Here is a 27080-nt window from a genome sequence, read left to right as displayed (position 1 = left end):
ACATCAAGTAGGGACGGGACACAGTTCAAGGTAAGGACCACGGCAGCCCTTGCTGCCATTTGGCTGTGCTGATGATGAGGATCTTCATCCCTGGGAAGCCGTGGAGGGCCCAGCATGTGCAAAGGGCTTCAGACCTTCTCCCAGCCAGGAGCCACCTTGCCTTGCTGGTGGCACTAAGCACCAGCTTTGAAGATTGAACTGCCATTTCCTCAGCTGGAAAATGTAGTTTCCTTTGGGATGAGCAGGAGAAGATGTGCATGGGCTTGCGTGGGTGCCAACTTCCCGTGGGACATTCCCGTCAGTGCTGCCTGGTTCACCTTGGGCAGGACCACAGAGCCATGCCTGAAGACACAATTTTACCCTCCTCTCATCCTTGTTCTCTTCAGATGCTGAGACCCTGGGAGACCTTTCACACCCCGCTAGTCTCTACAGACCGTTTCACTGCTTACCGAAGGCAGAAGAAAGACTTCAGTTAACTTCCACAGGCTGTGGATAAGGATCTTGTGTGCTAGGACTAGAAGCCAGCTTTTAAATAACACCCTCTAAGCAGAATTTCTCATAACCACTTCCAGCGGGACAGCTGTGTTTAGAGAGATATTCTCTTCATATCAAGCCTGTCTCTTTTTTTGTCCCCTCTTCCCACACGAACACTTTGCAGCAAGCTGCAGAGCAGGCTGAAGGGGAAAGCTAAGCCTACTTTAGACAAAATAGCACTTAAAGGCCTGATGCTGCTTTAAAGGCCAGAAATAAAAGCTTAACAGGAGAGCTGTGATGTGCAAGGTGGCTCTATTCAACAAGTCACTCGGGTATCTGGAAGCTGCACAGAGATGTAATTTATTTCACTTTCAGTCCAAAAAGCTCAGATGGCCTCTAAAAGCAGAAAATGCTCCAGGCCCATTTGACTTTTTCTCCTTCTTTCTTTCGTGCTGGAGTAACAAATGTAAAAGCCCATTTGGTGAAAAGGCTGAATGCAGCAAACTTTCAGACGATGCTCAGAAGAGTGAAAAGTCTGTTTGCTAGCACAGACCAAGGCACCAGCCCCAAGCGCAGCCTGGCCTGCTGGGACTATGAACAGCTATTTTTTCCCAGGTTTCTTCATATTTTGGAGCTGCACAATTGGTGAGCTTGGCTTGACAGTGAAAACAACTATGAGAGGGAAGGAGAGCTGGAAAGGTCATAGGGTCCCCCCTGCAAACTCCTGGCTGGGATGACTTAAAGCCCAACTGGTTTTGGTTAGGAAACTGTGTCTCAGATGCGTCTTATGAGACACAAATGTGATGAGAAGCCAAAGCTCTGCTGTCTCCTGCAAAGGCTGGTGAAGCCTGGTAGTGAAGTGGGTGAGAACTTTGAGGCTTTGGGAGCAGTCCTGGCCACCCCCATGCGGGGCTGGATCCGGCTTGTCCCATCCCCGGATCTCCAGAGGAAAGCTGCAGCTTCCTTGACACAGCTCTCAGACAGACGTGCTGAGGCCTTTGTGGCCTGTAATTTGAGTTTTCTGCTTCTCGTATGAGAAGGGTTTGTCACAGATTTGCTCTCCACTCCACTTGTCACACACGAGTCCTGCTCCTCACCAACCTGTAGTCCCCACATATTCAAAGCTTGCACGTGTCCTTTCCGAATGGGAACAGTTATCTCCTGCAGACGAGTGCAGGCAAGCAAGTGAAAATGCCCTGCATAGCCTTGCTCCGCTTCCATCTGTAAATCAGTTTTCAGCAGAAAACCCTTTTTTCTTCTCGTTCAAAGCCACCAGAGATACTTTGTGGCAAGAAGGCTCTCACCCTCCTTCCATGCCACCAGCAGCCCCAGGAGCTGCGTTTGTTCCCTCCTGACCTCAGACCGTGTCTGCTGGCAGCAGCTGGGGCTGCAGGAACACGCTGCTGTGAAACAAATCTTCACACGGCTTGGGAAAAGGGAGATTTTAGTCTGGGAGTAAGAAAAAGGGATTCCACTGAGCGTGGAAAACTCCCAAGGAAGGGTTTCTTGCCTGGCAGCAAGGCTATGGGGCAGTGGGTGTGCTGGTGGGGGCTGGCTCCTTCCTCAACGGCTGCATCGCCCGCTGCTTCTGACTCCTGCCTCGTTTCTCGACTCTCCACCTGCATGTCAGAAGCAAGCCAATTTTCCGCGATGGATTAAGTGCCTGGCGTGACAAATGTACTTAAAAGTCAGATGGGGAGAACTCCTCCGCAACCTGCAGGAGGGTGTTTGATATTCTGAGTGCCTGCCGGTGCCGGGACGATGCAGCCGCTGCCGGTGTGACTGACTGTACACCCGGGGGTCTGCCAGGACGCCCGTGCGGCTCCACGGTCCCTCTGCTCTCTGTCGTGCACTGCCAGGGGCTGGAGATGTCGTGCGGTTACAGCATTGTGCAGCCACTTTAGTGTCTCAGGAGCAACGCCGACAGTGTTGTTTTATTTTAATTGGGATTAATGAAAGCATATGAGCTTCCCTTTGTATAATACAAACCCTGTTGCAACCAAATTTTCAATACCTCTCTGCGGGATGCCTGTCACTGTACCTCCCCAAAGAACATCTGCAAGAAGGAAAGGGGTGAGTGAGAAATTCTGGCACTGTTCGAGGCTCCTGACATATCCTTTCCCCTCCTGCTTTCCTGCAGTGAACTGCTGAGGTACTGGAGGACCAGCGGAGCGGTTCCCTGTATCGCAGTGCTAAGCTTGGGTGTGCTGGATGGGCCCCACGCGCGCGTGTGAGCAGCGTCCGAGCGCGTGGGGCTGGAGCTGGTGCAATGCCTTACCCTCAGATGTCTGGAGGACCAGGGTCTTGCTGTACGGGCTGACTCCGGTTTTGTTGAAGGCTTTGACGCGTGCGCTGTACGTGCTGTTGAAGTGAAGCCCGTCCACCGTGCACATGGTCTCCTTGCCCACGTACACCTCCTGCAAAGCAAGCGCAATTAGTGCTCACACACCGCAGAGTCCCGGCAGTGGGAGAACGGCTCCTGGTGGTCGTGATGCCCAGGGTTCAGCCGTGCTCTGCTACCTGGAGCAGGCTCAGGAGCTCTGCATATAAAGCACAGCAAAACGACCCGACGATTTGTTCCCTGACAATACTTTGGGCTGCATCAGAAGTGTGACCAGCAGGGCGAGGGAAGGGATTCTCCCCCTCTGCTCTGCTCTCGTGAGAACCCCCCCTGCAGTGCTGGGTCCTGCTCTGGGGGCACCAACATCAGAAGGACACGGACCTGCTCGAGCGGGGCCAGACGAGGCCACGAAGCTGCTCAGGGGGCTGGAAAACCCTCCTGTGAGGACAGGCTGAGAGAGTTGGGGGGGTTCAGCTGGAGAAGAGAAGGCTCTGGGGAGACCTTAGAGCGGCCTCCCAGGACTGAAAGGGGCGACAGGAAAGGGGGGAGGGGCTCTTGATCAGGGGATGTACGGATAGGATGAGGGGTAACAGCTTTAAACTGACAGAGGGGAGATTTAGATTAGATGTAAGGAGGAAATTCTTCCCTGTGAGGGTGGTGAGGCCCTGGCACAGGTTGCCCAGAGAAGCTGTGGCTGCCCCCTCCTGGAAGGGTTCAAGGCCAGGTTGGACGGGGCTTTGGGCAACCTGGGCTAGTGGCAGGTGTCCCTGCCCGTGGCAGGGGGTTGGAACTGGATGATCTTTAAGGTCCCTTCCAACTGAAACCATTCCATGATTCAATGATTCTGTGAATACTGTGCCATAAAACCAGTTTCTGTAGGGGATGGAGATGCTATTCATACTGGGGCAAGTCACAAGGCATCAATCCCAGCCAAACTCCCACTGAATCCTGGAAGAGCTCTGCCAGAGAATGTCTACAGACTGAGCCCAGGACACAGAAACACCCCTGCAGAAAACAATTTTGAATGCTCTTGGGCATCAGGAGACCTTTTTCCTCATCTCTCATGGAAATGAATTTGTGGAAGTCCTGCCCTTCCTCGTCTAGTATGCTAATCAGCTAATAAGATGAACTTAAAAGGGCAACAGAAACTTTCCTGTGTGTGCACCCACCATCGAAGTTGGATCCGTGTGCACTCACCACCCAGGATTACTGGACCTGAGACAATGCTGGATCCAGGGGTGGTGATCTGGATTTTTTCGACTCTCTTTCTCTCCATTCTTTTCCTTTCCTTTCTTTTCTTTCTTATAGATTTATAAGAGACCACATTGCTTATTATCCTTTTCCAAGTTTAAATTGTTCTCCACCGCAAGTAAAACATTTTAACAGGTTGTTTGGTGTCGTTTCACCTTAATTTAACCCGAGGGGATCACAGAACCGTTGCGATTCTCTGGGCTTCCAGCCCGGGCTGTGACACCCACATGCTCCCCTGCATGGCAGAGCAGAGATGATGGCTTCCACCCCTCCTGCCACCCTGATTGCGGACAGGAGCGGCCCAAGCCACAGCAGACCTGGGAACAGTGACAGGTCAGTGCTTGGGATCCAGGAGCACAGCGTAGGTGTCCTAACGAACTGGGTGAGACTGGGGATGGGACAGTAAGGTGGCTCTGATCTACCTGGGCTCCAGCACCCACAGAGCTCTCCTGCAGCTGGCACCCCATGAGAGAGAGCACAGCTCCCACTTCACCACCCCAGGCTCACTGCAAGGAGCCCCTCTGGGGCTTGATGCCCAAAGGCAGAGTCCTCTTGCCTCAGGACACCCTCAAAGTCTCCTGCCTGTCTGTAAGGGAGGTAGCTAAGAGGCTGGGCTACACACTGACCTGCTCTGGGCAGGGACTGTCACCTATAGGACAGTTGGCACTCCCAGCTCTCTGGGCAAATTGCTGCCTGACAAGGTCAGCTCACTGCTTTTGGGCAGGAGAATGGTTCAGTGATTTGAGAAGCCAGAGATGTTCCCCTTTGTGGCACTGGCTGTGTCTGGAGCAGCCCTCTATAATCCCAGCGGCATTCCTGGGCATATTGAAGCCTCCTGAGAGAAGACTCCGCTCTGGGGAACTGCCCTCGCCCTGCTGGGGTGGCTGTGCTGAGCCTTGGTCTCCCCAAACACAGCCTCCTGCTCCCTTCTCTCTCCAAATCCCACCCATGTTACCTCTCTTCTGCCTTGACTCTGCTCTGGCTCCTGTCTGCCTGAGTTTCCTGTGGATGAATTCAGAAAACACGATGGGCTGGTCCCTGCGCCTGCCCTCGGTGGATGTGAAGACGCTAGGATAATTATCAGCGTGTCGGATCAGAGAAAAATCCTATTTTAATTGTGTAATTACAGCAATTTAAAAGCCCTCAGGCCTTAAACACCTCTTCTTGCCGGCAGCTGGCAAACCATGAGTCTTTCATGGCAATTAGCATACCTTGTATGAAATATTTAGCAACCTAAAAAGATGGAGCTTCAAATGTGTTCTTTGCATTTCCAAGTCATATCGGGCACTGGAAAGGTATTTCCATCCACTCAAATAACCTTGCCCACCAAAAAAGCCCCCAGCCTGTCTGCACCATCAGCTTCCCTGGACACCCCAGCAGCGAGTCTTGTGTTTCCAGGGAAGGAGAGGACTTGCAAAAAGCCTGGGGAACTCTTTGGTCACTTCATGGCAGGGCAATACCGGAGCCAGGAGTAACACCTCGCCGCTGGGACAGGCTTTGTGCTCCAAGTACCTACCCTGAACTGGCCGCCGTTGCCATCATCGAGCTCCAGGATGTAGCCTTCCACCTGCACGGTTGACAAGGGGGGCTGTTTCCAGGACAAGGTGGCACTGTTGTTGTGGGTGCAACACTCCTCTAGCTGCAGGATCGGAGGGGCCGGCACTGGGGAGGAAACTAAACACAAATTAGTGTAACCCTGGCTGCTAGCACCACAGAGGGGGAGCAGGGCAATAGCTGCGGCACGCACGTCTCGGAGCATGGAAGATGCATTTATTGCCTCAGAAGCCAGCGTGGTACAAGGGATGTAACTGCAATTTTGTGGGTGTGAAGTGGGGAGGAAGCAGAAAGGACGGTCCTCCAAACAAGCTCCACCAAATTCCTCCACCCCGCAGCCTGGTGAAGCTGAGATTTCCCCAGAGCTCTTCTGCTCTCCTCCTGGTTTTTTATGCATTTTGGTGAAATATAGCAGTGCAACAATACACCTGGTATAGAACTGCCTGGAGTTCTCCCAGCAGCTGGTCCCAAACCTGAGACACTCTCCCACATGTTCTGCAGAGCAGCTGTGGGCCTGGCCTTATCCACACCCCAGCAGTAAGCCCCGCTCTGCTTTTCCACCAAATAAATTCACTGCAACAAAACAAGTGATGACGGAGCAGCAGAGACGAGCCTCAGGACCTGCAGAACAGGGAGCGCCTGATCTTTTTGCCATGGTAGAGTCTGTCCTAAAAGGGGAGACAACTGCACGAACTTGGTGAAGAGCTGAGTGTGTCTCTCAACGATGCTGCTTCAGTGCCAGGGAGTGATTGCCCATGACCTGCCGGAAAAGGCTCAGGGTCCCTCCACTCTGTCCCAAGCACAGCACCCACTCTGGGGGTTCCCGTGGGGCCCCCAGAGCTGCCCCTTCAGCCAGCAAACACCCCTTGCTGCTGAGCACCTCCCAGGGAGGCACGAGGAGCACAAGCACATGTCAGAGAAGCCTCCAAACTGGCACCAGGCAGTCCCTGCCTGCAGCCTCCGCATGCCTCTGGAGCTGAAACTGGGAGGCTGTGCACCCTATAGCCTCCCAGTAGCTACGCAGGGGACATAAAAGACTTTTTTCTGCTCAGGCTGCTGTATTTGGGCATCTGCGAGTGTGTAACGCAGCCTGCTCCTGCTCTGAAAAGCACACAGGGGTGACAGCACGACAGGGGAAGAGGATGTCCACTGGTACACCCCATCCCCCGGTCAGGGACAGCCCTCCCAAACCTCCTCTCAACAGAGCTGCTCGTCCTCCATCCTCATCCTCACTGCCCAAAGGCTGATGAGAGCCAGCGAAAAAAAGACATGGAGAATCCAGCCAAGATGTGGAGGAGCCATGGATGCCTGGGAGGGAAAAGACAGACTCACTGGCAAAGGTTCACCATTCACCACTGCCCTCTGCGACTCCTCCACCTCCTGGGGTCGGATCATCAGCAGGAACCCCCAGGCTGAGTGTCTGGGGAAACGGAGTGGAGAAAGCCCTCGTGTTACAGCAGAAGGGATGCTGCTCATGCCCAGTGTGTGCTGGCAAGGGATGCGGGATGCCCTGTACTATGGCTCACCCCTGCTCGTTATTGAGACCTCTGGTGCTGCCCTGCCTCCCTCGGTGCTGCAACATGTGTTTGGGATCCAAACCCAACCTTCTGCAAAGTCTATAAAACTTATTTCCACAGAGAGGGTGAGAAGAGAGGATGGCCTCTGTCAGCTCTGCCCTGACTCCACAGAGGAGGGCGGGCAGCTAAACTAGCATCAGAGTTGCTCTTATTAATGAAAATAACCCTCTGGGCTAAACTGGAAGAAGGGAGGGCAGGAACACGCTAACATCTCCACAACTGGTGTGTAATCAAAACCATAATCCAGCCCTCACTGGGTTTGGTTCGCCTCATTATCAAAAAATGTTACTGACATTCCAAATTAATGGCCTGGCTAACGATGAGCAGCCATGTCCAACACACCCTTCTCACTGCAGCAAATACCAGCGGGGCCATTATTTGAAGATGCTCGTTATCGTTACAGAGGAAGCGCGTGGTCAACAGCCTTCCTGTGTCTGACCGCTGAGAAATGCTGGTGTGTGCAAATGGCTCCCGAGTCAGGAAATCCAACAGTGACGGCAACAAAGAGCAGTGAGGGGCAATGAAGAGCTGTGCCAGACCCGCAGCTGGTGGCCTTTCCTCCAGGCAGCTCATTTGCACCAGCTGAAGGTACAGGGCTACGTTCAACGTCCTCCTGAGCTTCCCTGTGCCTCAGCCCATTTGTATCTTCTGTCAGCTTCCCAGGGCTTGCCAAATTGCAAATTGCTCACAGGTTGCACCAGCTCTCTGCTTCCTGAAAAGCGATGCAAATGCAGTGACTCTCTGGGCTACGGGAGAGTGAGCACAGAGGGAATGGAGAACAAGGAGGAAATTAAAACTGAAATGAAGGTCTAAAACAACAGGGAGGAGATGGGAGGGAAGAACGGCCCTGAGCTAAGTGGCGTGGCTCTTTGTGCCTTTGTGTTTGGAGGCAGGCAGCTCGCTAGCTGACCCAAGCCAGATGCTGCTCAGCACTGAGCAAGGGAGTGTGTGTGAGCAGAGAGGTTTGGGAAGCACCTTGTGCTGCTCCAGAGACCATGGTCCCAACCTGCAGAGCACTTTGTAATGCACTGCCAGGCAAACTCAAGCTCCTAATGCCTGAGTCTGGCACAGAGCTACTCAGGGATCCAAGACAGGGAGGCAGATGGCTGGCTCAGGGGTGCAAAGCACACAGGAATGGGTATAACTCTGAGTCTGGGGGGTCCAATCTTGCTGGGAGATGAGAAACCCTCCGCTCCTGCCCCTTCCCTGTGAGGAGTTGCATGAAAAGCACTCGAAATATTCTTACCTTTCATCTGCACAAAGTCGAGCTGATGGATGGACTGCAGCAGAGGGGCGTTGTCAAGGTTCAGGTCGAAGTCCGTGGTCATCCGGGGGGTGAGCGTCCCCTTGCCCCACTGGTCCTCAGTTAAGTGCACTCTCCTGATGAGAGCGTCGGAGATCTGGTGGCAAGGAGCACCCTCAGCTACCCAGGGCCACATGTTGTGCCTTGTCCCTTCCCTGCTCTCCTTCCTTGTGCCTCCCAGGCTGCCACTTCTGTCCCCGACTGCCAAAGGGGGGGATATCACACATGGTATCTAGCATTGCCCTTCACTGCAGGCTCGGATTGGCAGAGGGACGCCAGGAGCTTTGGGGACTTTTTCTGCACTTCGGTTAAACAACCCCCAGCAGCGCTACAGGCTTGGGGAGGAGCAGCTGGAGAGCTGCCAGTCAGAGAGAGACCTGGCGGGGGTGATTGCCAGCCGGCTGAACAGCAGCCAGCAGTGTGCCCAGGTGGCCAAGAAGGCCAATGGCATCCTGGCTTGTATCAGCAATAGCGTGGCCAGCAGGGACAGGGAAGGGATCTTACACCTGGACTCGGCACTGGTGAGGCCGCACCTCGATTCCTGGGTTCAGTTTTGGGCCCCTCACTCCAAAAAGGCCATTGAATGACTCGAGCGTGTCCAGAGAAGGGCAACGGAGCTGGTGCAGGGTCTGGAGCACAGGTCTGATGGGGAGCGGCTGAGGGAACTGGGGGGGTTTAGTCTGGAGAAGAGGAGGCTGCGGGGAGACCTCATGGCCCTCTACAACTCCCTGAAAGGAGGGTGCAGAGAGGGGGGATGAGTCTCTTGAGCCAAGGAACAAGCGCCAGGACAAGAGGGAATGGCTTCAAGCTGCGCCAGGGCAGGGTCAGACTGGCTCTTAGGAAGTATTTCTTTGCAGAAGGCGTTGTTGGGCGTTGGAATGGGCTGCCCAGGGCAGGGGGGGAGTCCCCATCCCTGGAGGGGTTGAAGAGTCAGGTTGACCCAGCGCTGAGGGATCTGGTGGAGTTGAGAATGGTCAGGGTGAGGTTAATGGTTGGACTGGAGGATCTTCAAGGGCTTTTCCAACCAAGATGATTCTGTGATTCTGTGACTATTTTAAAGGCAGGGTCTAGGACCAAAGGGACCAGCCCAAAGGTGGGCTGCAGTTCTCAAGCGCTGTAAGTCCGTCTCTGGAGAGCCACGAGACAGCATGTTACCATCACTGCTCCAGAGACACACCACCGCCCGCTGCAACCTTCTATGGTCAGAGTAAGAAATGTCCCTGGCCTGGTTCTGCTTGTCCTGCCGCGAACCTGGAGGCGAGGAGAGGTTGGCCCTTGATTTTATGGCTGGAAAAGCTGGGGGTATCATCCTTGGTGTAATTCCCCCAACTCCACTGCGTTACCCTGAGGCCCTCGGCTGTGCTATGCCCTTCCTGCTCCCCTCGCAGTCCAGACATGAACAGCTCACACCAACCTGGAGGAAGCCACTGGGGTCGTTCTCCTTGATGACCTCCAGGCAGTACTCCATCAGGCCCGTGGTCTGGCGCAGCTTGACTGTGCAGTGAGAAATCTGGTCTCGTACCACCTGCAACGGGACAAGGAGAGCAGTGTTGCACAGAGCCGTGGGGTTTGGGGAGATGGGGGGCAAACAGGCCTTGCGTGGCACAGGGTGATGCAAAGCGAGGCAAAGACTCAAGGGAAGAGAAAAAGGCAGAACTGGCCAAGATTCATACGCTGAATTTCAGATCTTTGAAAACCTGGTGAACAAGCAGCTTGTTTAGCTTAAAATCATTAACCCACATAATTATTCAAAGCAGTAGGGCAGTTCCACGCTCTGTCTTTTAATTAAGACAGCTTCCAAATGACAGCTTATGAACTCCACGCAAAGCAAGTGCCTACCTCCATGGATACACAACTGCTGCTGCAGCCTCCACAGGGCTGCCCCATCCCTCCTCGGTGGGCAGCCGGGCTGCGGGGTTGGCTCCGGGGCAGCTGCATCCAACCACCCCAGGCGAGGAGTGAGCCTGGTTTGGTATTTCCAAGAGGAACGAACGCATCAGCTCCCCCAGCTTCAGCTCTGACTAACGATCTGTTTGAGATGCTCACCTGCCCATCAGCTGAGAGGGACCACGCTGCAGAATCACCTCATTTTCTCCACCGGCTGCAGCGGGAGTCTGGGGATGAGCTCAGAGGGAGAGGTATGCCAGCAAGAGGAGATAAATCCTGCTCGCCTTGTGACAGGGCTCCCTACAGCATGTCAAGCTCTGCCTGGAGCTGCCCAGGCTGCACGTTAAAACACATCTTCTTGCACCCACGGACGGTTTCCCCAGGGGAACGTGTTTCAGCATCCCAGCAGTGGAGTACAAGCAAGCGTGTGGTTTGACCGGTGCCTGCGGGCTCTGCTGACCGTCCCTGAAACACAGCGGGGAGGACGGGGCTCAGGCTCCAATACCACGAGGATGTATTTGAAAGTTGGCTGGTCCCTCATGCTGAGTCCCTGCAGAAGGAGACAGCACCTGGTGTCAGCGGGATTTCTGTCACGGGAGATTGCCAGAACAGCTCAGGAAGAGAGATTTTATGCTTTAGAGGAACGTGCTCACAGCAGATAATTTTTTTTTTTTCTGGAAGAGCTTTAAAGCTGTGTAAAGTTCCCCACTAGGACTGAACAAAGCTATGCAGCTACTCAGGATATCACAGACAGTAAAGCTGAGCTTCGCATCAGCATCTGCAGCTGCAGTGCGATGGAAAAAGCTGCAATTAACATTTCTGAAAGCACAGTCATGTCCTCAGCACTGCGGTCGGTGAGTCCCAGCGGTGCTCGAATAACCCCCCTGGACTGAGGAGCAACCTCCTCCTCCTGTGAGCATCCCTACGGTCCAAGGGATGGGGAGGTGAAACGAAGCCTCCTGTGGTGAACGAACCTGGGCTTCAAGGGGGGCGATGACTCCTGCGGGGCAATCAAGCACATCATGTGTTGTTTAATTATAATTTAATCACCTCTACTTAATCACCTAACAGGAAGAAAAGAAATACCAGTCTTGCAACTTGGGACAACACATCTGCTTCTGTGAAATGCCATGAAGCACCCTCCTAGCCGGCTCCTGGTTTTTAGGGAGCAGCCAACTCCTCGCTGCTTTTAGCAATCCCGGCCTGATGTTTCCAGCCTGTGGCAGAGGGAGGTCGGAGAAAACCTGGGTGCTGGGGAGGGGACTGCAGCCAGCGCACCCCGTCTGCAGGGTGGACAAGGCAGCAGAGGGAGCTCCCATATTGCTCCTCGGGACCGAGATGTGTACGGAGGCTTGCAGAGATGCTGGATGGCTCTGAGATGGGGCTAGCGAGCAGCACAATTGGCACACACTGGTTTTGGCCTTAAACGCTGTCATTAGAAGGAAGAGTTCATTCAGTGCTAGTTGCTAATGCTTGAGTGCACTGGAATGGCTCTGCTGGGATGGAGCGGAGGCAACAGCTAGTCCTGGAGGTCTGGACTCCTACACTGACCTTTTCTGAAAGAGTGGGCCAGCCCCTGGCCTTCCTTTCTCCGTGGGGATGGTCAGTCCTTCGGGGTGGGATCCAGAAGGTGCAGTGGGGGTGTAAAGCCTTGCAGCAACCTGCAGCCCCTCCCATGCAACACAAATCAGCCCCTTGCATTAATTTGATATCTTCCGCTCAGGGAGAGGATGTTGGGGGGTTGTTCTGCTCTTGCAAGGGTTGTTGGCTGTGCAGATGTTGGGTCTCTCAGCTGCAGATCACGGTGTAACACCAAGTGTGAGATGAGTTCAGCCTGCGGGCTCCAATCTTGCTGTTAGAGCATCTCCTGACCACACTGACCGAGCCAGAGCAAGGTTTTGCATTCCCGGCCTGCTGGGTTGCAGATGGGCAAGTGGGAATCCCACCCTGAACGCCCAGAAAAGCAGCCTCCTTCTTTCACAAGAGACCCCTCTTCGGGGAAATGCACAAGTCACCAGGAAGCCAGCAAAGATGGGATTGGTAAAACAATCTTCTTATCTTCTTTGCAGCTTAAATCTCAGTCTGGTTTGCCCAGCACAATGAATTTGTGAGCCTCTCTCTGCCTGAGTAGATGCTTTCAAAGTATTACCAGAATTGTCATCTGCTACTGCCAGCCAGACACACGGCTCCAAGAAACAGCATTTGCTTGGTGAAGACAGGCATGGTGTCCCAGGACAGCCCTGGACATGTGGCTGGCACACCCGGCACCCCCTTGGCCATGAGACAGGGCTACCAGCGAGGCAAGGGGACCTGCCACTACCACTCTGGTGTCAGCATGAGGCTGTGAGGCTTCCTGGCACTGTCTGGGAGAAGGGAGCTGGGGCACGGTGATGCCAGCCCTGGCTTTGCCCCTCTACCCTGCCTGCTCCCCAGCAGTGAGATGAGGTGAGGCCAGCACCAGGCAGCTCCAGGCTGAGTAATTACTGAGCTTCCTGGCTGATTATCCCTGCTAATAAAGGTCTGGTCCAGAGTGGAGGTGGTTGCTGCAGGCTGCCACTGAGCCTGCGTAAATCTTTATGCATGTGGGTGCAAACTGAGATCCAGAAAATTCCATTTAAACATAAGTAAAAGCTTTTTTTTTTTTTTTTCTTTCTTCATAAAGGTGGTCAAAGACTAGAACAGAGAGGAGTTCAATGTGGAGTTTCCAGCCTTGAAGACATTCCAAACCCAACCAGAGGCAGCCCAGGGCAACCTGCTCTAGGTGCTCAGAAATTGCACCCAAAGCAGCGGCTGAGGCTCTGACACCTTCAGCCCCAGCGATCCTGCCCTTCTGTAACTCTGCGATTCCCTTCGGAGACCCAGCACCTATTCATCTGGAGAACTAGAGCATGAAACAACAGTTTAATTGCAGCATCTACGCAGCAGACAAGCCGACAGTGGAAATCCATGTTCCCTTCACCACCAGCAAACTATTTCCAAGGCAAGAAGAGGGACTTTTGGTTGGGACCTGGCGGGGCTTCATGCCTTTACAGCTTCTGTGCTCCACGTGAGAGAAACAGGACGCAGACAGGAACAGTGAGACTCCATGAATCGCTTTGATTAGGGAAATGAATGTTTTAAAAATAAAACATAAACATCTGCCACACCTTTGAAAGCATGGTCTGAACCCAGTGGGGCCAGTGAAGCCAGTTTTCCATACGGCCTTAAGCATCCTGTGGTTCTCCTCATGCATCAGGGACTTCCGCTCCCCGGGGTACCTCAGCTCCCTGTTACCCCAGTCATGGAGAGTATTTCGATGAAGAGAGCTGAAAGTGAAATCTGGAAGTTCCTCAAGCTTTTGACTCATGTAATCAACTGAGGCTGTGCTGGGCTGAGGGGCAGCCTCAGGAGGCCTCAGAGGCCTTGCAATACTCACTGGATCACCAGGAAAACCAGGCTGCCATCAATTCTGTGTGGAGGCAGGGAGTTTACAAACCTCTCCCGAAACTGTGCGGGTAACACACCTCACTGAATGGTGGTATCTTCTGGGAAAGGGCTAAAGGCTCAGCTGGCGAGGGGATCTGGGCAGCTCCATACATTTTGTTTGTGGTTGTTTTTATCAAATGCCTTTTTTCCCCTTTAGGTGCCAAAAGAGGCAACAGCCAGAACCTGGCTAATTACAGCCTATAAAAAGGACTTTTGCTGTGTACTCACAGCAGTTCACTAGTACCTTAAAATAGGAAATTTATTCCAAGAGCTTTTCTTCCTTGTAAGATGACATTAACTATAATTTACATTTTAATACAGCTCCTAGAAGGCAGTAACATCTGCACTCATGTCTACTTAAATGTCTTCCTCACCTTCCTCCTCTTTTTAGTACTTGGCGAGATAATCGGTTTTCAAGGCACCCGACCTCACTTGAACCTCAGCTCCTCAGTGCCTGGGACGAGACCTGCCAGGGATGTCACGTGGAGGACACGTGGATGTCAGGGAGCCTCCTCACTGTGGCCAGGGTACGGTCACCAGCACGGCTGTGGGGATGGCGGGTGGTGCCATGGGGAGCGGTACTGCTGCGCTTTGCCACGGTGCTGCAAACCCAGATGGAAAAATCCCAGATGGCAAAATCCCCGGGACAGATCCCAATGGTTTGATTGTGCTGAATCCCACAATCACGCGTCCTCTGAGCAGAGTATTTCCAGGTGGATGTTTCCATGGTGACTTGCCTCTTGGTACTGGGAGAGGAGGCTCGGGCTGGAGCTGGGAAAAGCGGAGCTGCTGCGTTAACAACCCCGTGCGATGCTGGTGGTGGCACCACGGCTTCCACAGCCTGTTCTGATCAAAGGCACCAGCAAAGGTGGGAAGGTGCAATACAGAGACGTGGTCTCCAGTGCAGAGAGAACCTCTGGAGAACGTGGCACATGGACAGATGCCACAGAGTGTAAAAGGAACAAGCTTTAGAAAACTCTTTTCTCTTAGGATATTATTAATAGCAGGAATAATTAATAAATAGATATTGTTTTATAGGCTTAATTAATAGAGCACAGGTGCTCTAGGAACAATACTGACAGTTAAAGCAACTTAGAAAGGCTAGGTAATGAAAAGTTAGACATAGATTAAGTATATGTTAAATAGAACATTTTGAGTTTTTTCTCAGAAGTCTAAAAGTGAATTATGATGAAGATTGTTCAGAAGATAAGTAAACCACGATGACTGAAGACTTCATCAGTGAGCAGCGTGTCCAAAGAAGAATTGGAATGGAACGATAAGAACTAGCCAAAACTGTGGAATACAATGGACTTTTGAAATTGATGATGAATTGAGAGCTGAAAGTTCCTGGAAAAATCACCAAAGACTCTTTGGATTGTATGTTATATCATATATAGAGAGGGTGCTTTTTGTTAGCTGTCGCCACTCACTGAGGTGATGGCCCAACTATGAGTTGTTAATAAACAAGCCTAGAGATACCCACAGTCTGGTGAGATCCTTTAACACAGAGGACAGACCTGATCCAGCTCTTTGACGCAACAAGCGGAGAGCTTGAGGGACATCAGAAAACCAGAGGTGTCCCTGCACCCCATCACAGCTCTGCAGAGGTTCTCGTCCTCAGTGCCCAGCTCCCTGTGCTGATGCCTTTCCCAAGGTGGTCAGACACCACGGCAGGGGGAAAATAGTGCAGACTCGGGAGGGATTTGTAAGAGAAAGCAGCAGTCTGGTATCTGTATCTTTGGGAATTAATGCACCTCGTGATGAGCTTGTCTGACCTGTGTATCTTGTCTGGTATTTCCATACAGAAATGGTACAGTACAGGAAACTAAACCTGTGCTTCTCTCCCATTTCTCATCTTTTCACACCAGTCCTGATCACCAGTGACCTAATCCAATGGGGTCACCAACTCCCCTTGGGCTTCCTGGAAAACCCTGACTGTAACCCCTAAAAGAAGGATCATGGACCAGCATTTCATCTCTGGAGATCCAGCGCTATGGACAAGAGCCCTTGGTGAGTGTTTCCTATATAATTAGCTCCCGTGGAGAATGTGACAACCGCTGTCTGCCTGCAAGGGCTCTGCAGTGAAAGTATCGTGGTGAAATCACAGAGCAAAGACATCCTACAACCTGAAGACCAGAAGAAGGCCAGAACAGTCCACCACACTGCCAAGAGCTTAAAGGAGGTGCACTCAGAGCTCAATTCGTGTGTGCTGTGGACTGAGGAGGGATTTCATCAATCTAGATTGATGATCTAGACAAGGGGATCGAGTGCACCCTTAGTAAATTTGAAGATGAAACCAAGTTGGGTGGGAGTGTTGATCTGCTCAAGGGTAGGGAGGCTCTAGAGAGAGATCAGGACAGGCTGGAGCGATGGGCTGAGGCCAACTGTATGAGCTTCACTAAGGCCAAATGCCGGGTGCTGCCCTTGGGCCACAACAACCCCCAGCAGCGCTACAGGCTTGGGGAGGAGTGGCTGGAGAGCTGCCAGTCAGAGAGGGACCTGGGGGTGGTGATTGACAGCCGGCTGAACAGGAGCCAGCAGTGTGCCCAGGTGGCCAAGAAGGCCAATGGCATCCTGGCTTGTATCAGCAATAGCGTGGCCAGCAGGGACAGGGAAGGGATCTTACCCCTGGACTCGGCACTGGGGAGGCCACACCTCGATGACTGTGTTCAGTTTTGGGCCCCTCACTCCAAAAAGGCCATTGAATGACTCGAGCGTGTCCAGAGAAGGGCAACGGAGCTGGTGCAGGGTCTGGAGCACAGGTCTGATGGGGAGCGGCTGAGGGAACTGGGGGGGTTTAGTCTGGAGAAGAGGAGGCTGCGGGGAGACCTCATGGCCCTCTACAACTCCCTGAAAGGAGGGTGCAGAGAGGGGGGATGAGTCTCTTGAGCCAAGGAACAAGCGCCAGGACAAGAGGGAATGGCCTCAAGCTGTGCCAGGGCAGGGTCAGACTGGCTCTTAGGAAGTATTTCTTTGCAGAAGGGGTTGTTGGGCGTTGGAATGGGCTGCCCAGGGCAGGGGGGGAGTCCCCATCCCTGGAGGGGTTGAAGAGTCGGGTTGACCCAGCGCTGAGGGATCTGGTGGAGTTGGGAACGGTCAGTGTGAGGTTCATGGTTGGACTGGAGGATCTTCAAGGTCTTTTCCAACCTAGATGATCCTGTGATTCTTCCCGGGACAGCACTGCAGGGAAGCCTCTATGTCCCCTGCTCAAACTAGCCCATGCCATAGGGCATCTTCCTTTGGGGTCGACCATACTGGTCCTCTGAAAACCAGGGCCAGCAATGAGGAGTGGACAGACAAAGAGGTCTGACCCAGAGTTGGAGCAGGCATCTGGCCCCACTGCTCCTCCAGATGGTATTTTTTAAAGCCTAGGTTCTTAATCTGAATCCAAGTGTAGGGGAAGGTTGGGAAAAGGCAGGGAAACGCCCCTTCCAAGTTCTTTTCCTCCCAAACCTCTCCCCGCTCTGGAGTAATTAGTGTTGGCCCACAGGCAAATCTGGATTTGTGCCTGCCTCCATGAAATATGTGTCAAGGCAAAGTAGGTCAGTCGTAAAGCCAAGCTGAGCCTAACTCTGGGCTCTGCATGGGAATGAGAACTTGGGCTCTGTGGTGAAAGGCGCCTGTGGCACCGTGCCAGCGGCAGGCTCTGTCCCTCGTGCCTCTCCTCCTCGCTCGCACGGTGTCATACCGTGCCGAGACGGCCACTGTCCCCACAACCAGGAGGGGCAGCCCACGGAGAGATCGGCTGCAGCCAGGGCTGCTGAAGCACCTAGTTTGGATCTGAAAGGGCTCCTGGGTGGCACAGATAAGTCTCACTAGTCAATCTATCTGCCCATCTCCTCCTCAGCTGAGACGCTTTGGGGACATGGCAGTGGCAAGTGGACACGCAGGCTAGCCTAGGATGCTTTGGCCTGGGCTCCTATGGGAGGGTGAAGGTATCACTGCAAGTCAGCAGCCACCACTGTCCTGTCCTCATGTGAACATCAACCAGGAGAAGCCCCATGGCCCTGCAGCAGGACCCACCATGGGTCCAAATTCAGCACAAAGTGAGTGCCAGGGCATGTGTAGGAAGAGATGGCGCCGAGCACATGGCACAGTGTATGCAGGACCGTGTGCTGGGCTGCATCAGAAGTGTGACCAGCAGGGCGAGGGAGGGGATTCTCCCCCTCTGCTCTGCTCTCAGGAGACCCCCCTGCAGTGCTGGGTCCAGCTCTGGGGGCACCAACATCAGAAGGACACGGACCTGCTCGAGCGGGGCCAGAGGAGGCCACGAAGATGCTTGGGGGGCTGGAGCACCCCCCTGTGAGGACAGGCTGAGAGAGTTGGGGGGGTTCAGCTGGAGAAGAGAAGGCTCTGGGGAGACCTTAGAGCGGCCTCCCAGGACTGAAAGGGGCGACAGGAAAGCGGGGAGGGACTCTTGATCAGGGGGGAGGGATAGGATGAGGGGTAACAGTTTTAAACTGACAGAGGGGAGATTTAGATGAGATATAAGGAAGAAATTCTTCCCTGTGAGGGTGGTGAGGCCCTGGCACAGGTTGCCCAGAGAAGCTGTGGCTGCCCCCTCCCTGGAAGGGTTCAAGGCCAGGTTGGACGGGGCTTTGGGCAACCTGGGCTGGTGGAAGGTGTCCCTGCCTGTGGCAGGGGGTTGGCACTGGATGATCTTTAAGGTCCTTTCCAACCCAAACCATTCCATGACTCTGTGATTCTCTGCTGCTGCGGATGGGGCAGGCAGAGGTGGGGAGGTGGCCCCTCTGCCGCACAATCTCACACCCTGCACACTGTCCTCCCTGGAAGGATTCCTGTCCCTCAGCAATGCTTCCAGCGCTCCAGCACCTCAGAGCAAGAGCTGGGGGCTTTGTTATCCCCCTCCCTGAATCAGCCCCAGCCTCGGGCAGAGGAGGGGACATCCTGTTGGGACGCAGCTGCTCCAGGCACAATGCTGGTCCCCTTTCATGTCTCGTGGTGTTCCCCTGACCATTTAAGCGAGCCCAGCCTGTGCCCAACTGGAGCTGCAGGTGCTGCCTTTGTCCGGGGGGTTCCTTAGGGGGGGGCAAAGGGGAAGCTGCCCCACGCAGCGATGACCTGGGCAGCCCCTTCCCCTGGGTGACAGCATGTGGGGACATCAGCAGTGCTGGGGAAGGGGGTGCAGGGGCCAGGCTGCAGGGTTGGTGGCAAACGCTGGCCTCGGTGGCCTGGTGTGGCCAGAGGACCCTGTGTGTGCACAGCGAGGACAGAAGGGAGGTACCCAAGAGGACTGAGACTCTCCCACACCCCCTGTCCCGTCTGCAGCTTGTGGAAGAAGGCCAGACCCTCTCTGTCCTTGTCCCCAAGGCAGAGGGGAAGGATGTGCGTCCATCCGGGCTGCGTGCCAAGGCTGCGTGTCCCAGCCTGACCATGCTGAAACCCTGGGAAGCAAATCTCAGTGTGCAGGACTCCCGCTGGCACTCGGGTGGCTCAGGGCTGCACGACTCTCCCCATAGAAACCTAAAACTAAGGCAGCACTGCTGCATTTAATACTTACCCCCTCCACCCACGCAAGAATAAAAAGGGAAAATCAAATAATTTGAGGCTAAAAATCTGACCAACACTGCACAGACTGCGAAGCAGAGGGGAGCAACTTCTGGATTTTAAACACCAGCTGCTGTGATGCTAACTGGATGCAGGCTCGCGTGCCACGTCTGCTCAAGCCCTTTCTGCCCATGCAGCTCCCTTCCCACGGCGCGTGGGATGCTGCAAGAGGTCGGCCCTTCACGGAGGAAGGCTCGAGGGCTGACTTTAACAGAGTCCAGCCTGAAACCCAGGGGCTATTTCTTCCTTCAAGCCTGCCTAATGACAAAGCCCAGGTGATAAGAAGGGTGGATGGGGGTGGGATGTACATGTGCATGTGTTGGGGGGACAGGCGATATGGTAAGAGCAAGCAGTGGGATGCAGATCACCTCCTCCGGCCAAAAAGTGAAAGGCCTCCCCGAGTTGTGCTGAGCAAGGAAATTGCTTTGTGCTGCCTGGCTTTGTGAGAGTTTAATTAACCCTGAAGAGAGTCCACCAGGCAGCGGGGGTCCTCTCTGCGCCTCGAAGCCAGGCCGGCGGCGTAGCATGCCTGGTTGGGGTTGCGCTTTATTGTTGGACACCGAGCGTTGATGCTGGGCTTGGTCCCACAAAGCTGCTATTGTCCATCTCCTGAGGGAAATGCTCACGGGCACTCGTGTTGCGGTGCCCATCATCTGCAGACAGATCAGAGACTGGTGGGCTCCTCCCTCATTTTAGGCAGTTTTAATGTTCATTGGAGCAACATGGGACATGATCAAGGTCATGTTCCAGCCTGTGGATGCTGCACACATGGCTCTGTCGACCTAATGACTAGTAATTGGCCCAATAATGGAGTAATTCAGTCGGAACCAAAGCAGCACTTTGCTCGGGGCCTGTCACGCTGGGAGCAGGCTGGGTGTCTGCAGCAAACCAGAATTCAGCTGATGTGACAAGCAAGAAGAGTGGCTTTCCAGTGACCTCCCTGCTCCTCCTGCGGCGCTTCACCCCAACAAACAGCATCCCAGTCCTTGTCCCCATCTGGTGCCAACCCTGCAGGAAGCTCTCTAACCTCCCGAGCCAGTGGGTAGGGGCTCACCTTCAGCTTGTGCTCGTGCTCCTTGTTGACCCGGGACAGCAACTGGGCTTTCCTTCTGTTGAGGGCGTCGATGAGGGCATCACACTGGGCCACCAGGCAGGCCTCGAACTCCACACTGTTCTCCTGCGGGTCAGAGCAGACAATCACAGCCTGGGGCGTGTCTCCATTTCAGTTGGGAAACCTGTTTTGGTTTTTTTTATGATACCACATAGGCCATTTTTATATGTGGGGCTGCACCGCTGTGACTCACAGATCCATGGCATTAGCATGTGGGTTGCTCACGCCCTTGGTTCATGGTAAATGTGGTGGTGGCTGTGAGGAACAGGTTTGGTCCATCCTGCCACATCCTTGGATCTACTTATGGTAGAGATGGGAAGGGCTGGGGTCTCTGCTGCTCCCTCTGTGACACAGGCAGCTTTGGGAGGAGCAGTTTTTGGGTGGGCTGCAGAGGGGTAATATGAAAAATCAGGTGTGGGCCCCTTTGGGAGAGCACCCACCAAACCAAGCTGGGGAGATGGGACAGAGGATCACAGAGAGCAGCTCAGCTTGGTGGGAAAGGGCTGTTCCTCAGCCAGGAGACACGGTACCTGGATTTGCTGCACCATGTTGCGGAGTTGGACCAGGAATTCTTTCGCTTCCTTGGCTCTGTCTGACAAGCCGTTCAGGGCCTGGGAAAGCTGGCTCTGCAGAGGGAAGAAAGAGCGAGGTCATTGCCATGTCCTGGCCTCATCCTTGTGCTGGAGGAGATGATGTGTGTGCGATTTGGGCTGGGGATGGGCTGCAGCCCAGTGGTGCCTTCCTGGGGTGTGCAGCCTTCAGCAACCCACCGACGTGCCCTTCTGCCCCTGCTGCCCTGAGTGTAAGGAGAGGAAAAGGAGGATTAACCATCATCACGGATGCCCTGGGTGTGGGAAGCAGATATTCAGTGCCCACCTCCTCCAGAGGCTTCCCTGGGTGATCAGGGACAAGCCACGTCCACCCTGGGTCTCAAAGTGAGCCAGTCGCTACCTCCCCTGGATCTGTGCTCTCCAGGGAGCCAGACACCAAAAACTCTGTAGGATCTGACCCATGTCTGCTGAGGATGATCAGCAAGAGGGCACAGGTCAGGCCACCCGAATCAGACTGAAAAACTTCCAGTCCCTCCTGAAAGCTAAGGTAAAGCAGAGTCCTTCCCTGCCATGCAAAATACTGACTGCCCCTTCCTCCTCCGGTGCTAGGGGTGGGAGCAAACACCCACAGCCTGAACTGAGCAGCGTAACACAGCAATAATAACAATCATGTCCTGTGCTTTTACATTTTCACGGCACTTTCCCAACATTAATTCAGGAATCTTCCCCTTTTGCCGTGATTTCAGTAAGTTATTATCTCAAGAGCTGGGCAAATCACCTGCAACAATTTACCTCTGGAGAGATTTTGCCTCTTTCGTGGGCTGCAAATTGCCTGCAAATACCACGTAGGCGTGGTCTTTCTTTGTGGAGCCCAGAAAATGGCTGGTGTCCCCAAATCTCCAAAAACCTAATGTGACCATCCCTCCTGTGATCAGGACGTTGGCACCGGGCTGGCATCTGCCCCGTCGTGCCGTGCTCCCCCGGATGCGGGTGTGGGGAGAGAGAGGAGGGGAGACGGGAGAGGGCAGCGGGGGGAGTGAGCACAGAAGCGATGCGAGGTCACTGGAGCGCAGCGCCTGCTGAGATGGCGCTGGGCTGAAATGGTGAAAAAAAGAATTGCTATTGAAGAGACGAGGTAGCAAACAAATGGCGACCACTTAATGGCCCAGAAAATGACCTTCCTGCTGCTTCCCCGGGAGATGTTAATATAACTCTAGTGATTTCTGCATTTCCTTTGTAATTTATCGTGCCCAAGTCATTAGGATGTGGAGCTAATCAGCGAATGCATCTCTAATAAAAATGGGATGGCTAAGTCAGCGCAGCAGGGCCTCCCCATCTCTCCTCCCTCCCCTCCCTGAGCAAAGGCTGGAGAAGAGCCAAGGCTGGAGCCCGAGCTGCTCCCCACGGCGCCGGCAGCCCCACATGCCGCAGGAACAACCCATTCCTGCCTCGTCCTCCCCGCTGCGCCCCTGCAAAAGCCTGCCTTGCCCTGCCCCATGCTCGCCCTCCGCAGCCCACGCACCACTCCGGCCCTCCCAGATTTAGGAAGATGTCTTAAGCCCAACAAGGTGGTTTGCTGAGAACCGAGAGCTGCAGGACCTCGGTCTTCGAGAATGCAGGCAATTAATAGAGAAAATCAGCAGGAGTTTGTTATGTTTACAAGCTCCTCATGAAAATTGCAGCATGGTGTATTTTTTTCCTTTAATAAAGTCTTGGGAAGGGTTTTTCTTCTATGCACATACATTTCAGAAAGGGCATCTTTATATCAACATAACTCTTTGAGGCCTTCCTAATGGGAAAGCATTTTAAATGTGCTTTTAAAATTCAATAAGAGCTCCGTGACACCAGTGTGCACTGTCCATGGGCAGCTCCTTCACCCCGGACTCACAGCACGTCTTCCACGGCGCAGCAAGCTCTGAGCCTGTCCACAAAAAGAAAAAGAAGAATCCCCCCCATTGTCTTACACTGCGTCCCCCTTCTCAGCTCAGCCCTTCCCGCTGCCTGAGATGTCACCAGTGCCTGCAGGCGAGGGGCAGGAACTAGTCAGGGAACTGTATTTTTTCTACAATTGTAAGGTTGGTAGGTGCACAGTGGACACCCTGTCCCATTCCTCATGAAGAATGGGTCACCCACACCAGCATGTCCAGCTCACAGTGATATGCACAAGAGCCTGTGCAAAGCTGGTGATGGCAGTTCCCATGTATGGGTAGCCACAGGCCACTCACTGGCCACAGAAGCTCTAAGGTTTAGTTCTTCATCAGCACGAGCTTCGTGACAATCTCCAGGAAGGGTCCCCATCATGTTGCAGAATCACAGAATCATCTTGGTTGGAAAAGCCCTTGAAGATCCTCCAGTCCAACCATTAACCTCACGCTGACCGTTCCCAACTCCACCAGATCCCTCAGCGCTGGGTCAACCTGACTCTTCAACCCCTCCAGGGATGGGGACTCCCCCCATGCCCTGGGCAGCCCATTCCAACGCCCAACAACCCCTTCTGCAAAGAAATACTTCCTAAGAGCCAGTCTGACCCTGCCCTGGCGCAGCTTGAGGCCATTCCCTCTTGTCCTGGTGCTTGTTCCTTGGCTCAAGAGACTCATCCCCCCTCTCTGCACCCTCCTTTCAGGGAGTTGTAGAGGGCCATGAGGTCTCCCCTCAGCCTCCTCTTCTCCAGACTAAACCCCCCCAGTTCCCTCAGCCGCTCCCCATCAGACCTGTGCTCCAGACCCTGCACCAGCTCCGCTGCCCTTCTCTGGACACGCTCGAGTCATTCAATGGCCTTTATGGAGTGAGGGGCCCAAAACTGAACAGTCATCGAGGTGCAGCCTCACCAGTCCCGAGTCCAGGTGTAAGATCCCTTCCTTGTCCCTGCTGGCCACGCTATGGCTGATACAAGCCAGGATACCATTGGCATTCTTGGCCACCTGGGCACACTGCTGGCTGATTATCAATCAACCCCTCCAGGTCCCTCTCTGACTGGCAGCTCTCCAGCCACTCCTCCCCAAACCTGTAGCGCTGCTGGGGGTTGTTGAGGCCCAAGTGACATTTGGGCCAAGACCTGACATTTGGCCTTATTGAAACTCCTCCAGTTGGCCTCAGCCCATCGCTCCAGCCCGCCCAGATCTCTCGGTAGAGCAGGCTGTCGAGGCTCTCCCGGCACAGAGACGCGTTACTGGACACGTCCCCTTTGCGACAAACATCTGGCCATCTCTCCCGCTGCATCCCTGCTGCTTATGGCAAGAGTCATCCTGCTGGGCACGCGGAGCTGCAAGCCATCACGGCGAGCCCATTAAACAAGGTTAATTAATGCTATACGACAACAGAGCACGTACGGGAACGTGCGCAGGGACTCGTGGGCATGCCTGAATGTATTCATTAAGGGCAGCGCTGCAGGCGCGGTGACAACATGATTCATAACCGTATGCCATGGAAAAACAAAGTCCTTCTGGTTTCTGTTATTATGTTAATAGGTCAGAGGCTGCGGAGAGAAATTAAATGACTGATTTGGTCTGTAAATTCTACAGGTACCTTCCATGACCCTTGGAGCAAACCCAAGCTTTAATGCAGTGTGTCGCTTTGGAGAAGGATTTAATCACCAGACACGGAAGGCAGAGTCACAGGTTTCTCACAAGTGTGTGATCTACATGGAGGCTCGGGAGGAGTCCTCCGCACAGGAGCAGGGGTCAGAAGGACCTCAAGCCTTGTTTCCTGTGGGTGCTGTACCAGATCGCAGGAAACGAGATGTTGTTAATATTTCTGACACATGCTGGAGGGATTTCCCCTCCCTGAGAAAAGCTGGAACATTGCGCTTTGCATTTCCATGCAGAAACAAAATCTGTGCGGCTTCTGGGGGCTGGGAACCCCACTTTGGGGACCACTGTCCCCCCGCAGAGCAGGGGATGGTGGATGGAGACCCAGTGTCCTCCAGCGTGCAGTGGGCCAGCCAGCTCACATGTGCTGGACCAGAGCAGAGTCCCACCCTGAGCTAGCACAGGCAGGGGAATTAATGAGTGTGACATGAAGAAAAAACCCATTTAGCACTGTCTTAAAATCAAGTGAATTTGTTCTTTGCAGAAAGCTGGCCTCTTTTTCAATGCTCTTGTTTCAAGGCAGTAAGAAGAGACCTCTGTAATTCACATTAGCATTAATGGGAGCTAAGCATTTAAATCTCTGTCCCCGGAGCACTTAGGAGAGAATCCGTCCCCTCTTTGTGCTCGCTAATAGCTCTGTAACCTTCCTTCCCAGGCACGGCTGACAAAGGGATTTCTGTCACTCTTTGATTCTCCCTTGTCCCAGAGCACGGATGAGCGCAGTTGGTGCAGAAGGCTGGTGCCTCAGTAGAGCTGAGCAGGCTCCAAGAAATGGAGAAAAACACCATTTAAAACTCTGCATCGTCTCTCAGTCGGAGCTGGTCTGGTTCTCCTCCCGTACAACCCAGCTGCCAGCATTGGAAGCTCCTCCAGGTTTACCTTCAGGCAAGGAGGGAGCTGGGCCTGTTATTTTAGGAGGCGACGGGTCCTGCTCGGCATCGGGTGCTGGATTTGCGGAGCCGGCTCTGTGTGACAGCTCCATCTGGCACATCAAGACAAGCCTGACATTAGCTCGTGTTGGCCACCAACAAGAGCAAGATCAGTTGCTCTCGTTTCAAACCCCAACTCGCTTGAAGGCTCTGACACTAGCCAAGATGCCTGGAGTATTCAGCAGAGACACCAGTCTCCTCCCTCCTCTGCTCAGTGGAGAGGAGGGCTCCTCTGCAAGCCAAAAACCAATTGCTAGCCCAGATGCTGGCCAGCTGGAAGTCCTGCTCCCCGTGCCCCTGCACACCCAAGAGTTGCCTACCCCCAGCCTGCAAGGCCAGCCACCCACAAGCAGGGAAACAAGTTTGTGTGCGATGGTGAAAGGTCACAAATTCAAATGAGGTCAAGAAAGGCCATTTCTGTTCAACGTCAGGCCAAATGTACAGCCTAGTGCAGCATTTTCTGTATGACGGTGCTTTTCCAGCCTCCACCAGTTCTCAGCTCAGGACCCTCACGAGGCTGGCATGGCTTTCATGTAGCCTGCGTAACCCACCTCGGATTTCTCTTCCCCAGAACTGTCCTGTCTCCTCGTGGACCAACAAGCTTTTATCACCCACAAGGTCCTGTAGCAAGGAGTTCACTGCCTAAGCGCGTGCCCTGCGAAAGCCACCTCCTCTGGGCTGCTGCGGACTACACCTGCTTCAAAGGCCGTTTGCACCTAAGATTTCAGATGACTGCACCTCCCTACCAGCCTCAGATGGGCTAGGTGCTCCCTGTTACCCCAGGACAGAAAACTCACTCCTAAAGAGCTCTCGGCATTACACTGTGAGAGCTCAGTACCTGCTCTGACATCCCAAGTATTGCAACCAGCCCGTTTCTTCGCTCCTTCCAACCAAGTCATCTCGAAGCCAGTTCTTCTGCTCTCTTAAAGAATCACAGCATCATCTCGGTAGGAAAAGATCTTGAAGATCCTCCAGTCCAACCATGAACCTCACACTGACCGTTCTCAACTCCACCAGATCCCTCAGCGCTGGGTCAACCCAACTCTTCAACCCCTCCAGGGATGAGGACTCCCCCCCTGCCCTGGGCAGCCCATTCCAACGCCCAACAACCCCTTCTGCAAAGAAATACTTCCTAAGAGCCAGTCTGACCCTGCCCTGGTGCAGCTTGAGGCCATTCCCTCTTGTCCTGGTGCTTGTTACTTGGTTAAAAGAGGTAAAAGAGGAGAGGAATAAGGCAAGGCAAGAAAAGATGCCGTGTCCAGCTGCTCTGCCTGTACAGGACGAGGAGCTGTCATAGATGCTGGATTTGAAGTCATGTGCTTCTTTCTTTTAATTAAAGCATAGGTCCTACAGCCTTTGAATCTTGAGGCAAGCTTACTGTATGTGATGCCTGACTAATTAAAATGGGATGCTTAATTAAAACTCACATTCAGTCAGGAAGCTGATGAAGCTAAACTGCTGCTAATTGGCTTTCGGCTCCAG

At 53.7% G+C, this 27080-nt stretch overlaps 1 protein-coding gene across 7 annotated transcripts in view; it reads right to left on the bottom strand.

Annotated features, from left to right (window-relative positions):
• Nucleotides 1-27080, bottom strand: part of TRIM9 (tripartite motif containing 9) — a 77880-nt gene that overhangs the window by 14172 nt on the left and 36628 nt on the right. For 5 of the 7 annotated variants that reach the window (XM_074869214.1, XM_074869216.1, XM_074869218.1 and 2 more), the window contains exons 2-7: nucleotides 21062-21157; nucleotides 20475-20597; nucleotides 9915-10025; nucleotides 8444-8597; nucleotides 5583-5740; nucleotides 2753-2891 (exon numbers count right to left, since the gene is read on the bottom strand). In XM_074869214.1, coding sequence (XP_074725315.1) covers nucleotides 2753-2891; nucleotides 5583-5740; nucleotides 8444-8597; nucleotides 9915-10025; nucleotides 20475-20597; nucleotides 21062-21157 — 781 coding nt within the window. The remainder of the gene's footprint in view (nucleotides 1-2752; nucleotides 2892-5582; nucleotides 5741-8443; nucleotides 8598-9914; nucleotides 10026-20474; nucleotides 20598-21061; nucleotides 21158-27080) is intronic. The other 2 variants (XM_074869215.1, XM_074869220.1) reach the window with 1 other exon arrangement.

The sequence above is a fragment of the Strix uralensis genome, chromosome 4 (genome assembly GCF_047716275.1).
Source record: "Strix uralensis isolate ZFMK-TIS-50842 chromosome 4, bStrUra1, whole genome shotgun sequence".
In the NCBI taxonomy this organism is placed as follows: Eukaryota; Metazoa; Chordata; class Aves; order Strigiformes; family Strigidae; genus Strix; species Strix uralensis.
This window is presented reverse-complemented; position numbering and strand designations above follow the sequence as displayed.